The 17,367-nt window shown below is 48.8% G+C and overlaps 1 protein-coding gene across 1 annotated transcript in view; it reads right to left on the bottom strand.

The window, feature by feature from the left end:
- The window catches only part of Tnfrsf1b (TNF receptor superfamily member 1B), a 32,030-nt gene that overhangs the window by 6,684 nt on the left and 7,979 nt on the right, over window positions 1–17,367 (bottom strand). Inside the window, exons 2-8 of the mRNA XM_021159916.2 lie at window positions 8,141–8,243; window positions 6,080–6,208; window positions 4,715–4,867; window positions 4,245–4,338; window positions 3,686–3,918; window positions 2,927–3,004; window positions 2,367–2,401 (exon numbers count right to left, since the gene is read on the bottom strand). Of these exons, the coding sequence (XP_021015575.1) occupies window positions 2,367–2,401; window positions 2,927–3,004; window positions 3,686–3,918; window positions 4,245–4,338; window positions 4,715–4,867; window positions 6,080–6,208; window positions 8,141–8,243 (825 nt within the window). The remainder of the gene's footprint in view (window positions 1–2,366; window positions 2,402–2,926; window positions 3,005–3,685; window positions 3,919–4,244; window positions 4,339–4,714; window positions 4,868–6,079; window positions 6,209–8,140; window positions 8,244–17,367) is intronic.

Here is a 17,367-nt window from a genome sequence, read left to right as displayed (position 1 = left end):
GTTTTGCAAAGCATAGACTTCATGATGGTGGGCGGCGGATCAGAGCAGCTGTCCCAGAGGCCAGCCTTGGTCCTCGAAGCTTAGCACCTTTACTCTTCATTCCTTCTGCTCAATGAATCACCCTGGCCTATGGGGTCCTTTCCTCAGGGCCACTCACTCACAGGGTTCCTCACTGGTCTTCTCAGCTGCCCCTTCCCACAGTTCACCCAGATGATGTCGTGTGGCTTCCCTGTGGCTTCTTACTCTGTATGTGACATGAGCACCTAGTGCCAAATACTGTGCCTGAGTCACATTGGTCTCAGCTCTTCTAGACACTCAGTATAGCCTAGTGCCATCCTAGCTCTGTAAATATGGAAACGGAACTTTTTGCTTGAGGCCATGGTTTGGATACAGTGCAGTCGAGCTAAAAACTCACCATGCCTCTTCTGGGTGTCTGGGGTTCAGCTCTAGAGGCTTAAGACAAATTCCCTGTCCATGGCAACTTATGCAAAGGACATCTATTCCAAGGTCATTGTCTGTTGACAGCAGCTGAAAAAGTGGCCACACTTTTCCAGGGAGGCACAATGCCAGGTGTAGTCTAAGCTGAAGCAATAGTTGGGCTATCCTTCCTGTGGCTGGTGCTCTCTAGAGAGTTACTGAAACCTCCATCTCCAGGTCCTGCCCACTGTTGCTATGGCTTCTTAGATGCCCAGGTATGTCATGACACGTGGCCTTGAGGCCTTGTTTCCTGCCCAGTCCACAGCTTCTGACTCTGGACTTGGAAGGATCTTATACAAGCTGTCCTCATGAGGCCACAAAAGCCCATAGAAGGTGAATCCAGAGCTCAGAGTTACAGAGCTGGCTGATGGTCACAGTAAGCAAACCCAGTCTAGGATGTGGGAGCATGCCCACTGCATCCTCCTGCCTCCCCTGGGGTCCTGCCAGCTAGGTACCCCAAAATGGAAGAGAGGAAAAGCATTCTGAATTCACGGTCTGACCTTGGCCCCAGCCTTACCCCATAACTCTACAGAGGCACTCATAAATGTCACACCACACCAGCCCCAGAGAAGGAGCTTGTCTGTCTGGGCCTCCCCCTTTCTGCTTGTGGCTAGAGCCAGACAGAACCCAATCTTCCCCTCCTCCCCAAAGGTCACAGCTAGCTTCTTCAAAGCCACAAGCTACAGTGTTCAAGTACAGACACTATCAGAGTCATGTGACTCTGGCTGGGACCCCACTGAGTGAACACCAAAAAAACCTTAGCTTGCCTGATACCTCCTATGGTTCTGGGTCTGGTCCTGTTATATGGAACTAGGACTGGCAGAAGCATGGCTGGCTTCTGTCGGCCTCTGAGCTAAGGGTATCTATATGTGCAGGCTCATGTGGGCATGCCTAAGAGTGGCACAATAATTGTATGCTGGGTAGTGAGAGAGAGTCCTAAGTTTGTGTTCCAGGCCATACCCATTAGCTGTGTCTAGGACACAGCTAGGACACAGGACAATAACTTAAGAGTGTCTGAGCCATATAATCCCAGACTCTAACGTTGGGAGCAATAACCTCTGTCACAGCCTGTGTCACAGTCAAGCTGGAAGAATAAGCCCTCAGACAGTGCTGCCACGTCCTTCCTCCACCACCACTAGTAACTGCCGGCGACTAAACATGAACCAAGTGCATGACTGGGGGAGGTGTAGATGAATTCACATGCTGTTTTTCCAGATAACCCCATCTTCCCCAGTCCTCAGAGTAGAAGCTGAGTCACTGCTGCTCCTGCCTGACAGCCTCCTCACTCTAGCACATGAGGACACCATCCACTGGGCTCCAGAGTAGCTGACAGGGCACAGGGCTGGACAAAGGGGGGCATCTAGGTTCTCCAAATCCTGATGACCAGTCTTGGTAAGCAGTCCCTGCTAGGAGAGGCCAGCCTGAGACAGCTTTGGGTATAGCTGCCGGATGCACATGCTCAGAGGGTTTGACCACCAGGACACACCACAACCTTTCAAGGGTGACTGTAGCTGTTAAGCCTACGTTTCCTCATCTATATAATGAGGCGCCAAGGTGCCTTACGCATAAGACCAGTGAGGAGTTGGACATAGCCTAGGGAAAGAGCCTGGCTATGCCCAGCTAGGGGAGAGTTTGCCGGTTTCTTCCCGTCTGTAATGTAGCTAAACATCAGCTGGCTCTGAGGGAGTATTTACACTCTGACCCTCCAGCCTCTACCTGTTCCTAACTATTGGGATGGCAGGTATGCACCACCATACACATTAGATCCTGCTTATATGATGTTGCTTATGATGCCCTAGTAAAGGAACTGGAAAAGGAGGAGAAAGAGGAGGAGGAAGAGTGAGAGCTGGAGGAGAGAAGGGGGAGGAGGACGGCAGAGGGATACTCACCACCTTGGCATCTCTTTGTAGGCAGGAGGGCTTCTCTACAATGAAGAGAGAGGAACAAGAGAGGAACAAGTCAGAGGTAGGACTTCTTCAGAACATCTATCTTAATGGGCACAGCATGGCTAGGGTAGAGCCAGGAGAGTGGACCTAGCCCAGAGAGTAGCTGCCTGCCATGTTCACGGATGAGCCCATGCTACTTTCAGCCACTACCCCCTTGCTCCAGCCATCCTCCAGTCCAGCCTGTGCTGTAGCCCTGCCTCAACACACTCCACCCACTGAGACCCAGGCCAGCTCACAGAATCCTAGAGACTCCAGGCTTCCTATATAAAGATCCTGAACTTCAATCCCCTAGAATAGCCTTGACACTACCTTCTGGTAGCCAGGTTAGAGTATGTACCTTCTACACCAGGCTCTAAGTTCCTGGAGAGCAAGAGGCTACAGTCTCCAGATCCACCTGAGTCTATGATAGTGCAGAGCTCTGAACGAGGCCCGCCACCCAAGGCTCAGAGAAAGTGTTAGGGTAGAGATGTGGGGCGGGAAACAGGACGAGACCGGAACCTTACTTTTCCTCTGCACCAGGATGAAGCAGTTCACCAGTCCTAACATCAGCAGACCCAGTGATGTCACTCCAACAATCAGACCTAGGAAGATGGCAGGGTACTCAGAAACAAAGGTTCCAGGGTGGCTGGTGCTGATGCTGAGATCAAGTCCAGCCTTAGGCCCTCAAATTCAGGGTCAAACCAAAGATCACATCTGCAAACCACATGCAGTCAGAAGGCTACAGTGTAGGGCCTTAGACTTGGTACCATCCTAACCCAAGAGGGAAGCCAGAGACACCAGCAGTCCATAGTCTGTGAGACAAATGGGTTCATCATAACTAGCAATCAGAACCTATGTTCATATTCATGCCACCCAGGGATTCCCTATGGCAATATCACATCTTTGGAGACTCAACTCTTCTACACTTGCATCTGTTCTAAAAGACAGAGACCAGGCCCCAGTTCTGCCCAAAGGGAGGCTTTGAGAGGCAAGAGAGACAGGGTGTGGGGGTGGGGGAGCACCTCCCTTTTATGTTTCAATTTATTTTTTGTTGCAGATTAACCCCAAACTAGTCAGACATTCTACCAATGGGCTACAGCCTCAGCTCCCATTAAAAGTACTATTTTGAGACAGGGTCTGACTAAGTTGCCCAGATTGACCTCAAACTTACTCTATAGCCCAGGTTGGCCTTGAACTTGCAATTCTCTTGTCTCAGCTTCCCCAGTAGCTCAGACTGCACACTTCCAAGCCTGCCTGGGTCACTCTTGAGACTGAGGACTTACCAATTGGAAGAGAGATGCCACCCTTGGTACTTTGTTCAATAATGGGGGTTGAACCCAACGACGGAAGGATGCTTGGAGTTTGGCTGGGCCCTGGCTCTTGATCCAGGGGTTGGGATCTTGTGGGCTCTGGCTGAGATATGTAGCGTGTCCTTGGGATGGCACTTAGAGTTGGGGACTCGGGCGCACAGACTGCATCTGTGCTTGCATTTCCGGGAATAGCCAGGATGCTACAGCTGGGGGAGGAAGATTGTAATCAGGAGACCACAGAAGATAGAAGACCACAGAATTTCAGGGAGCCAGGCCTGAGGACAAGGATCCCAATAGCCAAGCAACGGGTATGGGCTTCTTAGCACTACCCCCTCATATACTTCTCAACTTCCACCCAGGGTCACTCAATCCAGTCTTGCCTCTATGTCAGGTTCCTGCTCAAGTCATCCATTGTCTGTCCCAGAACCCAAGTCAAGAGACAAAGAGTGAGAAGCTGTCCTATATCCTGGGACCCAGTTCCCCAGGCGGTCACCCTCCCTGCTCCTTCAGAAGCCAGGAAGTCAACACTCACATGCGGTGGGGCCTGCACACATCTGTGGATGATGTGGTGTCAGAGAACGTCCCTGGGGCACAGGCCCGGCATAGCACGTTTCCATTTGGGGCTCCTTGAAGAGAAAATCCAGAGCTTGTCGACAATATGAACACTTCATGTAGCCAGGTGGGGAGTCTCTTAACAGTGGGGCCACAAGGGAGGCCACTTTGTAATCCTCTCCCTTAAAACACAAACACACACACACACACACACACACCCATGCATGGACACACATGACCATACATGTACATGGACTTGCTGTCCAGGGTTACCTTCCTGTCCTACCTGATTTCCTACCAGCTAAGGGCTTGGTGTAATCAGGGGTGCCAGGAGACATGTAATGCTTGTGGCAGCTACTGGAGGCTTAGAGGTAAGGCTTAGAGGTAAGTGCCTGTGACATCTCAGGGATGTTCACATCCTTTCCCAGGGAGAGAAAGAGGGATCCTTACTTGAACTGGCCACTCCTAAGCCAGGGGGGCACTTGCTCAGCCTCATGCACTGTCGACAGCTTCCAGAATGCATTTTCAAGGCGCAGTACCTGCCAGCTTCGCAAACACACACTCGGTTCTGCTGTTTAGTGCAGGCGCGGGTCTCCACCTGGTCTAGAGGTGAGAAAGACAGCCAGGGTCATCTCTACTTCCACTCACCCATTCTGCCCTTCCTGCCAGAGCTGGTAGGGCCCTCAGCACAGGCCCAAAGGACCCTTGAACACCTTGCCTCTTGGGCTGTTGTTGTCTGTACTCTGAAATCCACCACAGAGTGAATATACACATCTGTTTCTCTAGGCTCTACATTCTCAACTCTGACCTCACTTCCCCACTACCAATGAAGATTTGGTAGGATCTAGAAGGAAAATGTCATCTGGAACTGTCCAGGCAGGTGTCACACATTTGTAATCTCAACACTGGGGAAACCGAGGCAGAAGGATGAATGTAAGTTTAAAGTTAGCCTGGGCCTTATAGAAAGTTCTAGGCCAACCTGGGAAACTTAGCAAAAACCCCATCTCAAAAAAACCAAAAAACAAAAAGCAAACAGCCAAGCAGGGGTGGCATACATCTCTAATCCCAGCACTCAGGAGGCAGAGGCAGTTGGAGCTCTATGAGTTCGAGGCCAGCCTGGTCTACAGAGCTAGTTCAGTTTCAAGACAGCCAAGACTACACACACACACACACACACACACACACACACACACACACATCCCTATCCTATAAAAACCAAAACCAAATAAACAAATACAAAAACAACAAAAACCAACAAAACAAAAAAATCTGAACTGAAAGCTTTTTCTGGGAGTTCAGGTCTGTAATCTCAGCTACTCAGGAAGCTGGGGTAGGCAGTTCATAACTTCAAAGCCATTCTGAGCTTCCTAGAGAGATCCTGACTCAACACAAAATAGATCCTGACTACATGCCAGTAAAAATACCCATACACATACAATAAAAATAAATAAATCTTATTGGGTAGTGGTGGCACATGCCTTTAGTCCTAGCACTTGGGATGCAGAGGCAGGCAGATTTCTGAGTTCGAGGCCAGCCTGGACTACAAAGTGAGTTCCAGGACAGCCAGGGCTACACAGAGAAACCCTGTCTCAAAAAACAAAAAAACAAAACAAAACAAAAAAAAGTGTTTGCATCACCTGCATGAAGTCCCAGGTTCCAATCACATAACTACATACAAGTTGTAAAAAAGCAGTCTCCCGCAACTCAAGTCCTGGAAGACAAAAACAGCTGGCCCAGGGTAACCCCATCCACCTTACTTGCTGGAGGGCGAGTGACTGGGGAAGATGTTGGGATCACACTGCTCATGCCACTCACCAGCGCTACAGGAAGAACTGCAGCTCAAGCATGTAGGTAACTGGTTCCAGACCTGGGTATACATGCTCGCCTCACAGTCCGCACACACGGTGTCCGAGGTCATGTTGCAGAAATGTTTCACATATTGGCCTGAGGAAGCAAGGACCAGAGGTCTCAGCAGAAGACCCTTGCCAGGAAGCCCCTGGGATGAAGCATGTCTGGTGGCCCTAGCTATCTCTCTACATATCTTCCCTCTGCTCTCTCCAGGTAGTTGAAACACCACCACTCGAAAAACCTATTAACAGTCAAGAATACTTAAGGGAGAATGGGTTTGCCAGCTCCTGTCTTCTTGATAGTTGGTTAAAATTCTCTATCCTGATGTACGAAATATAAGAGCCTATAAGGGCCTCATGTCTGGTAGCCTGTCAGTGACAAGGGCATAGGGGTCCTAAGAGCCTGGAGGATGGAAGAGTAACAGGGCAAATCTTTAAGGTGTTTGTTTTCTCTTCTGGAACCAGCTCGTCTCCCCTGTCCCTGCTATTCTAAGCTTGTAACTTCTTAAAGACACTCTGCTCATCACTAGAAAAGCCACTGTCCCTTGGCTGTGACTATAGAGGATGACATTGCCCTGTGTTCCTGCCCACTGGGTCACAAGCACAGGACTCAAAGCCTCTAGTAAATGAAATCTGAATTCTTCATGGTGATGCCACTCATCTCGCTTAATCAAATGTATATTATTACGATGGTGGTGGTGGTGGTGGTGGTGGTGGTGTGTGTGTGTGTGTGTGTGTGTGTGTGTGTGTGTGTATGTGTGTGTAACCTGTCTTCTCCTTCCACCATTGGTTCAGGTTCTCAGGCTTGCACAGCAAGTGCCTTTACATACAGAGCCATCTCACCAGCCCTCACCCCTTCATACCCATCTTCCATCACATCTTCTTTCACTCTGGGCAACAAACACCAGCCTCAAGCTTTTTTGGACCCATTAAACAGGCCCCTGCTTTAGGGCTTTACACTTACTTCCCAGCCTGCTGTATCCCGTGTTTGTGTGGCTTTCCTCTGTCCCCTTTACAGGGCTCAGAGAGACCTTCCTGGACGACCCAACCTCATCTGAAGTACCCATCCTTCTCTGTCTCCATCAGCCCTGTGTGTAGTCTTCTTTCCATAACAACTGTGATATCTACTGTGAGCAGACAGCACCATATATTTCTTAGGTAATTTGTCTGTCCTCTGTTAGAAAGCAGAGTTGGGACTGGAGAGATGGCTCAGCAGTTACGAGCACTGGCTGCTCTTCCAGAGGACTGGGTTTGATTCTCAGCACCCACATAGTGATTATCAACCATCCGTGCTGCCAGTTCCAAGAAAGGAACGCCCTCTTCCGAATTCCAAGGGCACTTGTACGAAATGTGATGCACAGGCACACTTGCAGGCAAAACACCAATAGTGTAAAAATAAAAATAGATAAATCTTACTTAAAAACAAGAAAGAAAGAAATGTAGTAGATTCCATGCAGATGAGGATCAGGAATGTCTGACCAGCATTTTGCTACAGTCTCAGCAGATTGAGCAAAGAGTAGATGCATAATAAATACTACTTAAGTGAATGCATACACTTGATTGGCTACTGAGCACTGGGGGCCAGCTACTCAGTCCTCTCCAATGTGGCCAGGGCTCAGATCCACCATCTATGATATGGCTATCCATTCATTTACTTGATAATTAAGTACAGGACATCAATATAGGCCAGTCATGTGCTTGGAACTCCACAGGGACCAAGCTACAGTCACTACTCAATAGGGGTAGACATAGCACATAGTGGGGCTATGAGAAGTACTAGGACATCATTGCAATATTGACGAGGTTTCCTGGACAAGAGGATAGGGTCAAAATGTAGGTAGGCAGTAACCAAGAGAAGATACTGAGAAGTGTGCTCAGTGGAGGGCACAGCACACGCAAGAGCCCAGGGCAAGATGAATCATGAACCCTAGCATGTATAAAGCAGCCAGTGAGAACTGAAGGCCCTCATTCCCGGACAAGCACTCTCTACATGGCACCACCTTCCAAAGCCCCAGCAGCTGCCTCTCACCAGGAGGACACTTAGCACAGCACATCTGAGCCTTCCTGTCATAGTATTCCTGTGAGATCCGGCACTTGTACCCAGGTTCCGGCTTGTAGGGCGTCAAGATAACCTGGAAGGGAACAAGGGAGGCAGCCATCAGTATGACTCTGGGCTCCAGCATACCTGTCACCAGGCCTCATGTATGGGTTCTTGCATTGGAGGACGAGGAAGGCTTGAGAGAGAAGAGTCCAGGCTTTTTCCCTTCTTGGCCTCCCTATTCAGGGTGGCATGCTTGTGTCTGGAGGTTGCTGGGCCAGGAAGTGGGTTACTTTAGGGCTTCCCTCCTGCCTGCTGGGTGAGACCCAGCAAGGCTCTGAGAAGATGTAGTTTTTTTTAAAGACAGTGGCTTGGCTCACTGTGACAAGGACCTCCACACAAAGCTTCTCTTTTTAGGATGTCTGTCCGTCCTTGTGGCTGAGGTCTTCCTTCTCCCAGAAGTACCCTCTACTCTCCTGGGCCTAACGTAGGCTCTTCCTCCTCTGGGTTCTCTCTGAATATAGACATGGCCCCTTTTGATCTTCATGTCATTGTTCTGAATTGGCACCGTGTGTCCTTGCACTCACATCCGTGCATATGCACACAGGTGTACATACATGTGTCCATGTAATGCCACCTATGACACAGATAATGGCTGCGCCACCTCTAGACCCAAGCTTCTGACACAGGCCATGGCAGAGCTGCCTCAGGAAGTTAATACAGGATGAAAACAAACCTATGCACCTCCTCACATCAGTGCTGCCTTACACCTATGGGCTTGGAAGGTTTGGACCAGTGGGGGCTCGTAGCCATGCTCAGACTCCAACTGCCAGGAGAATAGCCTCAGCACTGGCTGACAAGTCTCCAACTCAAAGGTAGTACCTTGGCCTCAACCCAAGACCAACACTCATAGGTTTTGGTTGGAAAACATGTGACCCTGCTGCCACATCCTGCCACCCCACCCTCTTCCCTGAGAGCCTTCTCCTGTTACAAGAAGCCATGCCTCAGGCTGTGCTTCCAGAGCCTGGACCTGAGATGGATGTATTATTGCATTCAGTTCTCTAACAACCAGCCAAGATGGACTCCGACCATTGTATAGAAGGAAACAGGCATAAAGAGCACAGGTTACCCACCTAAGGCAGTGACAGAGATTTGAGCCTGGGTCCTGTCTGTCTCTCTAGGCCATGATTTTAATGACTGTGCCAAGCACTTCCAGGGAGAGACCAGGAAAGCAGGGAGTCATGGGGAGGATGGGGAGGAGGAGCTCCAGAGATAGCGCAGTGGTTAGGGGCATTTACTATTCTTGGAGACAACTTGGGTTCAGTTCCCAGCACCAACATGGCAGCTCGCAACTGTCTGTCACTCCAGTTCCAGGTAACCTGACGCTCCCTTCTAAGTTCTGCATACTCCTGAATGTGCGTGGTTCACATACATATACTCAGGCATACTCACATTTTTTTAATTAAATAAATAATTATGAAAGGGAGACAAATGGGGAGGAGGAAAAAAAAAAAAAACACCCAACATGGCACAGAACCAACTGTGAGAAACACAGAGCCCTCCCTCAGATCTCCAAGTGGTCCTCAGATGTTGGAAGTGTACTGCAGCAGCAACTGTCACCACTGGGTCTATCCCAGTACCTCAGAGACCTACCTAAGCCCCTGCCTTTCTTCCAAAAGGTGGAACAGCAATTGGAGCCTTTAGGGACAAGCATGAATTAGCCATTTCTGCACAAATGTGAACTCATGAGCAAACACGGGAGTGGATCTACAAGAGCAAAGAGGGTGTGAACACACACCCAACGCCCTTGCAGCCTCTGCTGATGTCACCTGGAAACCACCAAGGGGTGGTTCTAGGTTAAAGAGGAAGGCTGCTCCGCACTCTGGATTGTACCAGCAGCTGCCGTCATGTGGTCCGCAGGAGCTCAATGAATGTTTATTAAACCAGTAACTCAAATGAATCCCCTGACTCCTCAGATAAAGGTGGAGAGTTAGAGAGACGTGGTCTTCTTTTCCTATTCTTCCATCCAGCAGCTGTATGGTCGTAGTCAATCAAGTGTCCCTATCTCTCTGGACATCGGTTCCTGACTCAATTCTATGGGAGCAAGAGAGATACATAAAATATCCAACAATTAGCACAGCAAAGGCACGGATCAATCTCTGAAAAGCCGCTGCAAACAAGCCAATCAGAGAAGATGCCGACCTTACTACTAGGCTCATTTGGTCTGTATAGACTGCACAAACTCCCATGATCTGTGGGCAGTGGCTCTGCTTTCTGTCTTCCCCCTTCCCATCCCCAGCTGTGTCTGGAGAGCATCACCCTACCTTGCCTAGTGCTGTGCACTGAGTGACCTCTGAGCCTACCATGTTTCTCTTTGCTCAGTGTTAACAGCTGAAAGCCACCAGAAGCCATGACTCAAGGGACTGGGGTTCTGTGCTGTGGACAGTCTTTGGCTCTTCTGGACCTGCCACAGGACCCTAGCTGCCTCTTGTGCCCTTTGACCAAAGTCCACAGAGAGTGCTTCCCTCTTCAAGCGACTGTGCACACCGTGCCCTGGATAAGCAACCCAATACAGCCCCCTGCCTTGTCTTCATGCTCACCCAGTAGCCCCAGATGAGGGCCCATTGGAGGCTGCAGTACGAGCTACCCTATCCAGAGCCAGACAGAAAAGAGTAATCAATAGTTGCTACCCTGAGTAAGGTAATAATTCTAATGTCATTTCCTTGAGGCAAGAGCCTCCCCCTGGGCACCAGGGGCAAGCAGCTTGAACATAGATGCATCTGCTGCCCTGGCCTATCTCTGAGTTCTCCCATCAAGGCAATCCTTTTCAGGAAGGTCATACAGACAGCTGGGTGAGGGAAGTTGCAGAACCATGCTGAGTACCCAGTCTGAAAAAGCCACTGCAGCTCCCTCTGGACAGCTGCACACACATCCAAGCGCATGCGCACATGCCTACACACAATATCCTGGCACTTCCCCCTTCCATTTCTTGACAAAACAACCAGTTGGGTCTGTGCACACAAATAAGGGTGTTCCACACTGTCTGGGACCTCACTGACTGTTCTCAAAGTCAAGGGTCTTCGCATCAGGACTTCCCAAACCTATGACATCACATAGGTGACAGACAGCGCGACCTGCAGCATATTCCCAGAATCCACTTGGCTCACCTCCCACCTTTACTTGCATTACTTCACTTTTTCATATAAATAAGGGGAATGGCCCTCCCTCTCTCTCTTTTTCCCCTTCTCTTTCTGCTGTCACTTTCTCCCCTGTGCCCCCTCCCAATAAACATCTCACACGTGGAACTGCTCAGACCCAGTGTGTTGTGTTCAGATGAGAACCGCTAATGTAACAAACACATCAAAGGGTACATCAATGGCTGGCTGACCCTTTCACATCTAAGGGGGAGAGTCTCTGGGCTGGGGAGCCACACTGCTCATAAAGAGGAAAGAGGAAATAAGAAAGAACTCTTCCTGGGGATTAGAGACTCCTCTGCTGTACTCAATGTGGTCTGAGTATCCCATCCCATGGAGAAAGTAAGGTAAGTTGGGAGAAAGGAGTGAGGAAGGCACACACAGCAGAATTAGGGGAGCCTTGGACCCCAGAAATCAGTGTCATAGCTCATTTGTATCCATCACTCCAAAGAATGCTAACTGACACAGAAGGCCTGAGTGTCCCCAATAAAACTCCCAGACTAGCTTTCCTGGGGAAACTATTTGTTTCATTAACTAAGAAACTTCTCTTCACCCTCCTCTACTTCCTCAAACAGCAGCCTCCGGCTCCACACACTGGGCTGTCGGTGTATGCATCTCATGGGAACACTTGCCCTGCCAGCCCTGGGGTATATCCCCTGGGTGGTGGTAACTGAGCTGTGGCCTGGGCAGCTTCTAGTGGCCCAGAGAAACACTGTTTTGGCTAGAAACAACTTCCTTCCAGACGAAGAGGGCCTGATGGGAAAGAGCCTTGACTCAGCCAAGTCTCACTGATCCACCCATCATCAAGGGGGCCTCCTTGTCCCCAGCTTCACTAAGAATAAACTTTCTGGTCCTTTCTCCTGCTGCTATGTGTAATCCCAGTCCCAGCAGCTGGCAAAGGGGCCCATGCCTCCCTCAACAACCTCCAGGCCTGTTTATTCCCTTGGACAGAAGAAAAAAAAAAAACAAAAAACCACAATCTCTGTCAGGACTAAACAATGAGGAACAGAAAGCCCCTGCGTAATGCAGAACAAAAGGTCATTCCTGCATAGGGAGGTACCCAAAGCCCCAAAACATAGTCTTGGGGGCTGGGCCTCAAGGCCACTACAGGGACTGCAGTGGGATTGGGTTGGGAATGGGGAAAGTAGAGAGGGTTCACAAGTCCTGAGATTCACAAGGCTGGGGAGGACTAATCTTTTACTTTAAATTGGAGAGACACAGATTCACCCCCACCCCCAGGCCATGGAGATCAGACACTGAGAAATGAGGAAATGAATCCAACTTCACTTGATGCTGTCAGCATGTTTGTGTGAGCCAGTTGCTCAAAAGATAGAGCCTCCAGCAGGGAGTAGTGGAGTAGCATATGCCTTTAATCCCAGCACTAAGTTGGTGGAGGCCAGAGGTTCTCTGTGGGTTCAAGGCTAATCTGGTCTACATAGAGAGTTCTAGGACAGCCAGGGCTACATAGAGAAACTCTGTCTAAAAACAAAGAAACAAACAAACAAAAAAAACATACGAGCAAAACAACAAAAAGCAAACAAGGCTCCAGGTCAGAACTGGAAACCTATGGTAAGAATGAACCACCTACTGAACAGGGAGGAATTAACCACCTACTGTGCCTGGTAGGCAAAGACTGAAAAGAGGATAGATGGAGAAGTGGATGGATGAAAAATTGGAGGGAGGGAGAGATGGAGATGGATGGGTGCAGAAATAGAGGGAGGGAAAGAGAAGTGGAAAGACGAATGAATGGATGGTGAGATGGGAGACAGGATGTATGTATGGATGGATGGATGAAATGATGAGTGGGTAGATGGATGGGTAAATAGATAGATGGAAAGATAGATGGATGTAGAGATGGACAGACTGGGAGGTGAATGGATGATAGACCCTAGGCATAGATCTATCACTGAGGCAGGTATAGAGTAAGATAAGGAAGGTGGCATTGGAAGAACTCCCAGCTTGTGGTAAAGAGTATATACCCACTAGAATCACCATTTATATAAGCTAGAAAGACTAGTAAGGCTTATATCCAGAAAAAGTACCTACTGTGTGAAGTGCCATTCTGGAGCACTCGTATAAATATCCCCACCTTTTTCTCTGAACCAAACCAATGAAGTCAGTACAAGCCTTCGGTGGCTTGGATAAGAATAGCTTCCATAAATTTATACATTCAAAAGTTTTGTCTCTTATCTGGGAAGGATTTGGAGGTGTGGCCTTGTTGAAGGAGGTGTGATGTGGGGGGTGGGTTTCAAGGTTTCAAAAGCCCATGCCAGGAGGTGTCTCCCTCCTTCCCATTCTCCCTTCCTCAACCTCCTGCTTGAGAATCAGATGTAAGTTCTCAGCTATTGTTCAAGCGCCATGTCTGCCTGCCTGCCTGTCATGCTCCCTGCCACGACAGCCATGGACTCACCCTCTGAAACTGTAAGCTAGTCCTCAAGTCAAATGCTTTCTTTTATGAATTCCCTTAGTCATGGTGTCTCTTCACAGAAATCGAAAAGTAACTAAGACAAAGCCCATTTCACCATCAATGCAGAAGTGAAAGATCCAGGAGATACAGTGTAGTTGCAGACTGGGAACTCATCACAGCTACATCAGTCAGTTTTATAACCTGTGCTCTTTGTGTGTCTGAGTAGAGGTGTGTGTGCACAACTGTTTGTGTGTGTTCAGGTGCACATGATCACGTGTACCTTTCTGTGGGTATGTGGGTACACATGTATAAGTATGTGCAAGAACACACAGCTGTCCTGTGTGTGCATATGGGGGCACAAGTGTGTGTGTGTGTGTGTGTGTGTGCTTGCGAGTGCGCATGTGCACATCAGATGTCAGCTCTTCTTAGTGCATTGTCCATCTCAGTTTCAATACAAGGTCTCCCGCTCACCTGGGCCTCACTAATTTGTCTAGACTGGCCACTGAGTGAACCCAGGGATCTGCCTCTCCACTTCCCCAGTGCTGTGATCCCAAGCGTGTGCTGGTCCACTTTATTGACTGAGATATTTCATGCCCTATGATTTTTGTCTGGCTTTACAGAATGGTGGAGAGTTTGATGATGTTTCCCGGCAAAAGGGCCACCACCTCCCAGGTCAAATGAGACAGAGGTGTCTGCCCAAGGACCCTCCACTCAGCCGGAAGCTCTATCTTCAAGCACTAGAGAGACCACATCATTTGCATGGAAGGTGTTTGTGTGTGGGGGGGTGCGTTTAAGTCTTGATCTTGGAGGTTTATAGGAGCCCTATGGACTATGGCGGTACAGCCACATCAAGCTAGGCTGTCATAGCGACGCAAGGCCTAGGCGGCCAGGCCTGCCAACCATCATGGAAACAAAGAGCATTGGCGTCAGGAAGGACCAACCACATCACAGGTAGATGGCCCAGGGGTGAGACATCCCTCCTTCAAACTGCCGCCTGTGATGTGCTTTAGAAGTGAGCTGCAGCAGACAGGAAACCCACGCTGGGATCCTGTTCTTAGGGCTAGGCTCCAGGCTACATGCCAAGGGCTCTGCCCTCAAATAATACTCAGTTCAGCGACAGAGAATGCCCCACCCTCTCTGCTATTACCCTGAGGCCCTTTGATATGGGTTTCTTCATCTCCAACTGGCTCTCCTTAATACCTGGACAACTCCTGCCAGCTAGTCTCCTCACTGTCGGTCTCTAGCATATATCCCTTTGCAGACGGACCTAAGCCATCTTCCTACTTCCAGGACTGGCCCTCCCTATTCAGCTGCCCTCAGGCTGGAATGAAACTTCTCCAGCTTCTGCAGCCAGCTTTCATCTGCCACCTGATGCAAAGCATACGACTCCCATACTCCTCTTCTGCACCCTGACTCCTGCTGCTACCCATGACAACATATTCTGCAGAGCAGACACCTCAGTTTCCTCAGACTCATCCCACCATCACCTCTTTCTCATATAAACCCCTGAACCCCAGATGGAAGTCATCCCTCCAGAAGGCTCCTGTGACAACCTAGGACTGTTTGTATATTTCCCAGGTTAGAGCATATTTGAGTTAACTCTGTTCAACTTGTGTCTTCCCTGACACCCTACTGTGATCTCTCTTTGAGCCAGAACCTGGTTTGACTTTCCTTCTCTTATTCTTCCATCTTGGTATTGGCATCTACAAAATGGAAACGGAGCCATGCCCACCATACAAAGTGTCATGATTAACCAAGCAGGTAAATGAGAAGAACTGGGTGCTGCACATGGCTGGGGTAGGTGTCTAATAAATAGATGCAACGCTAATCAACAAAAGCAAAAGTTCTAATTTCCTATTTACTGAGCTGTGTTTGGCTCACATGAGAACTGGTCAAGAAATGGCCAAGGCAATATCCCCAGAAACTCAAGGGCAGCCTTCAGATCACAGCCCAGGTAGTGGCCACAACCAATCACAATCACATCTGGGTGGTAGCCTCTGCAGCCTATGGATGGAAGCTGGGCTTTGGTTGGGGAGAACAGTAGGACCATGCATGAGAAGGCCTGGCCCTCTCATCTCCTCTGGCAAGAGTATTGGCCTGCTGCCCCATTGGCTGAAAATGGAAGGGCTTCTTACATTCAGTGCATCAGACCCACTCTGAAATTAGACCTTTTGCTTTTGTTGATTATCACTGAATCTATTTGTTAGACACCTGCTGGAGCCATGTGCAGCATCCGGTTCTTCTCATTCACCTGCTGGGTTAATCATGACACAAGCCTGGCTCTCAGGAGACATTACAGATCTCAGCTCAGTTTCAAATCCACTCCAGTCAGAGTAGGCGACCAGGGTGATTATGGCAAGGCTGACCCTGTGGCTGACTGTGACCCAGAGAAGGCTAGAATGAAGATTAGTTGGTAGAGAGAATGTCTAACATGCCTGAAGGGCATGGTTCCATGCCTAGCGCTGCATTAAAAACAAACAAACAAACAACAACAACAAAAAAACAACAACAACCAACCAAACAACCAACCAAACAAACAAACTGTATGGTGGTGCATATCTGTAATTCCAGCAACTGAGGCAGAGAACCAGGATGATCAGAAGTTCACCCTTGGATACATAGCAGTTTCAAGGTCAGGCAATTAAATGACCAAAACAGGTCAACCATCTCAGGATGAGCAGTAAACCTCTATGGAAGATGGGGACACAGGGGAAAATATGTCCTGACCTCCAGCTTTCTCATCGCTCCGTCCCTCCTCTGCTGTCCTCTCTACCTCACCTGAGTCACCACTGCAGCCTCCCAGTGAGCCTCCCTGACTCTAGACTTTCTGAACGTCCACACAAAGGCCAGATGATCAGTCCACCTACTCTCTGCCCCAGGCTCCCTCCTTGCCTCCAAACTATGGATGGCTCCTTGTCGCCTCATCTTCTTATGGCAAGAGTGCGTTAGTTGACAACAGACAAAAGTATGGAAGTATGGCTTTGAACTCAGCCTAAATCCCTAATTAGCAGGCATCTTGAAGGAATTATTTTTCTTTGGAGCTTTATTTTTTAATTAATCAGTTGGATTATTAATTTATTACACAATGTAATAAATTCTTTCTTGCACAATTGTATCCCCAGCCTGTTTGTTGCATTTTTGCTTTTTTATTTGTTACATTTTTACATTTACATTGTTACATTTAAAAAGATAAATTCGTTTTTACCTGTATGAATGCTTTGTCTACATGTTTGCCTATGTGCGATGTATGTGTCTGGTGCCTGAAGAGGCCAGAATGGGCAACTGATCCCCTGGAACTGGAGTTACAGACAGTTAATTGCCATGTAGGTGTTGGGAGTAGAACCCCGGATTCTGCAAGAGCAGCAAGTGATCCTGACCTCCCTAGCCCATCTATTGTTGTTGCTATTGTTTTTAATTTTATGTGTATGAGTATTTTTCTTAAATGTACGTGTGTGCGGCTGGTGCCCGAGGATATCAGTTCCAGATGGTAATGAACCACTGTTTCAGTGGTGGGCATCAAACCAAGGTCCTCTGTAAGAGCAGTTTCGGCCCCTAACTCCTGAACCATTGCCCCAGCACCAGCCCTGTTCACTGTATTTTCAAATAAAAAAAGATTA

This window comes from Mus caroli, unplaced genomic scaffold (genome assembly GCF_978045245.1).
Source record: "Mus caroli unplaced genomic scaffold, Mus_caroli_1 scaffold_6, whole genome shotgun sequence".
Taxonomy (NCBI): domain Eukaryota; kingdom Metazoa; phylum Chordata; class Mammalia; order Rodentia; family Muridae; genus Mus; species Mus caroli.
Note: the sequence above shows the minus strand (reverse complement) of the source record. Positions and strands in the feature narration are given on the sequence as shown.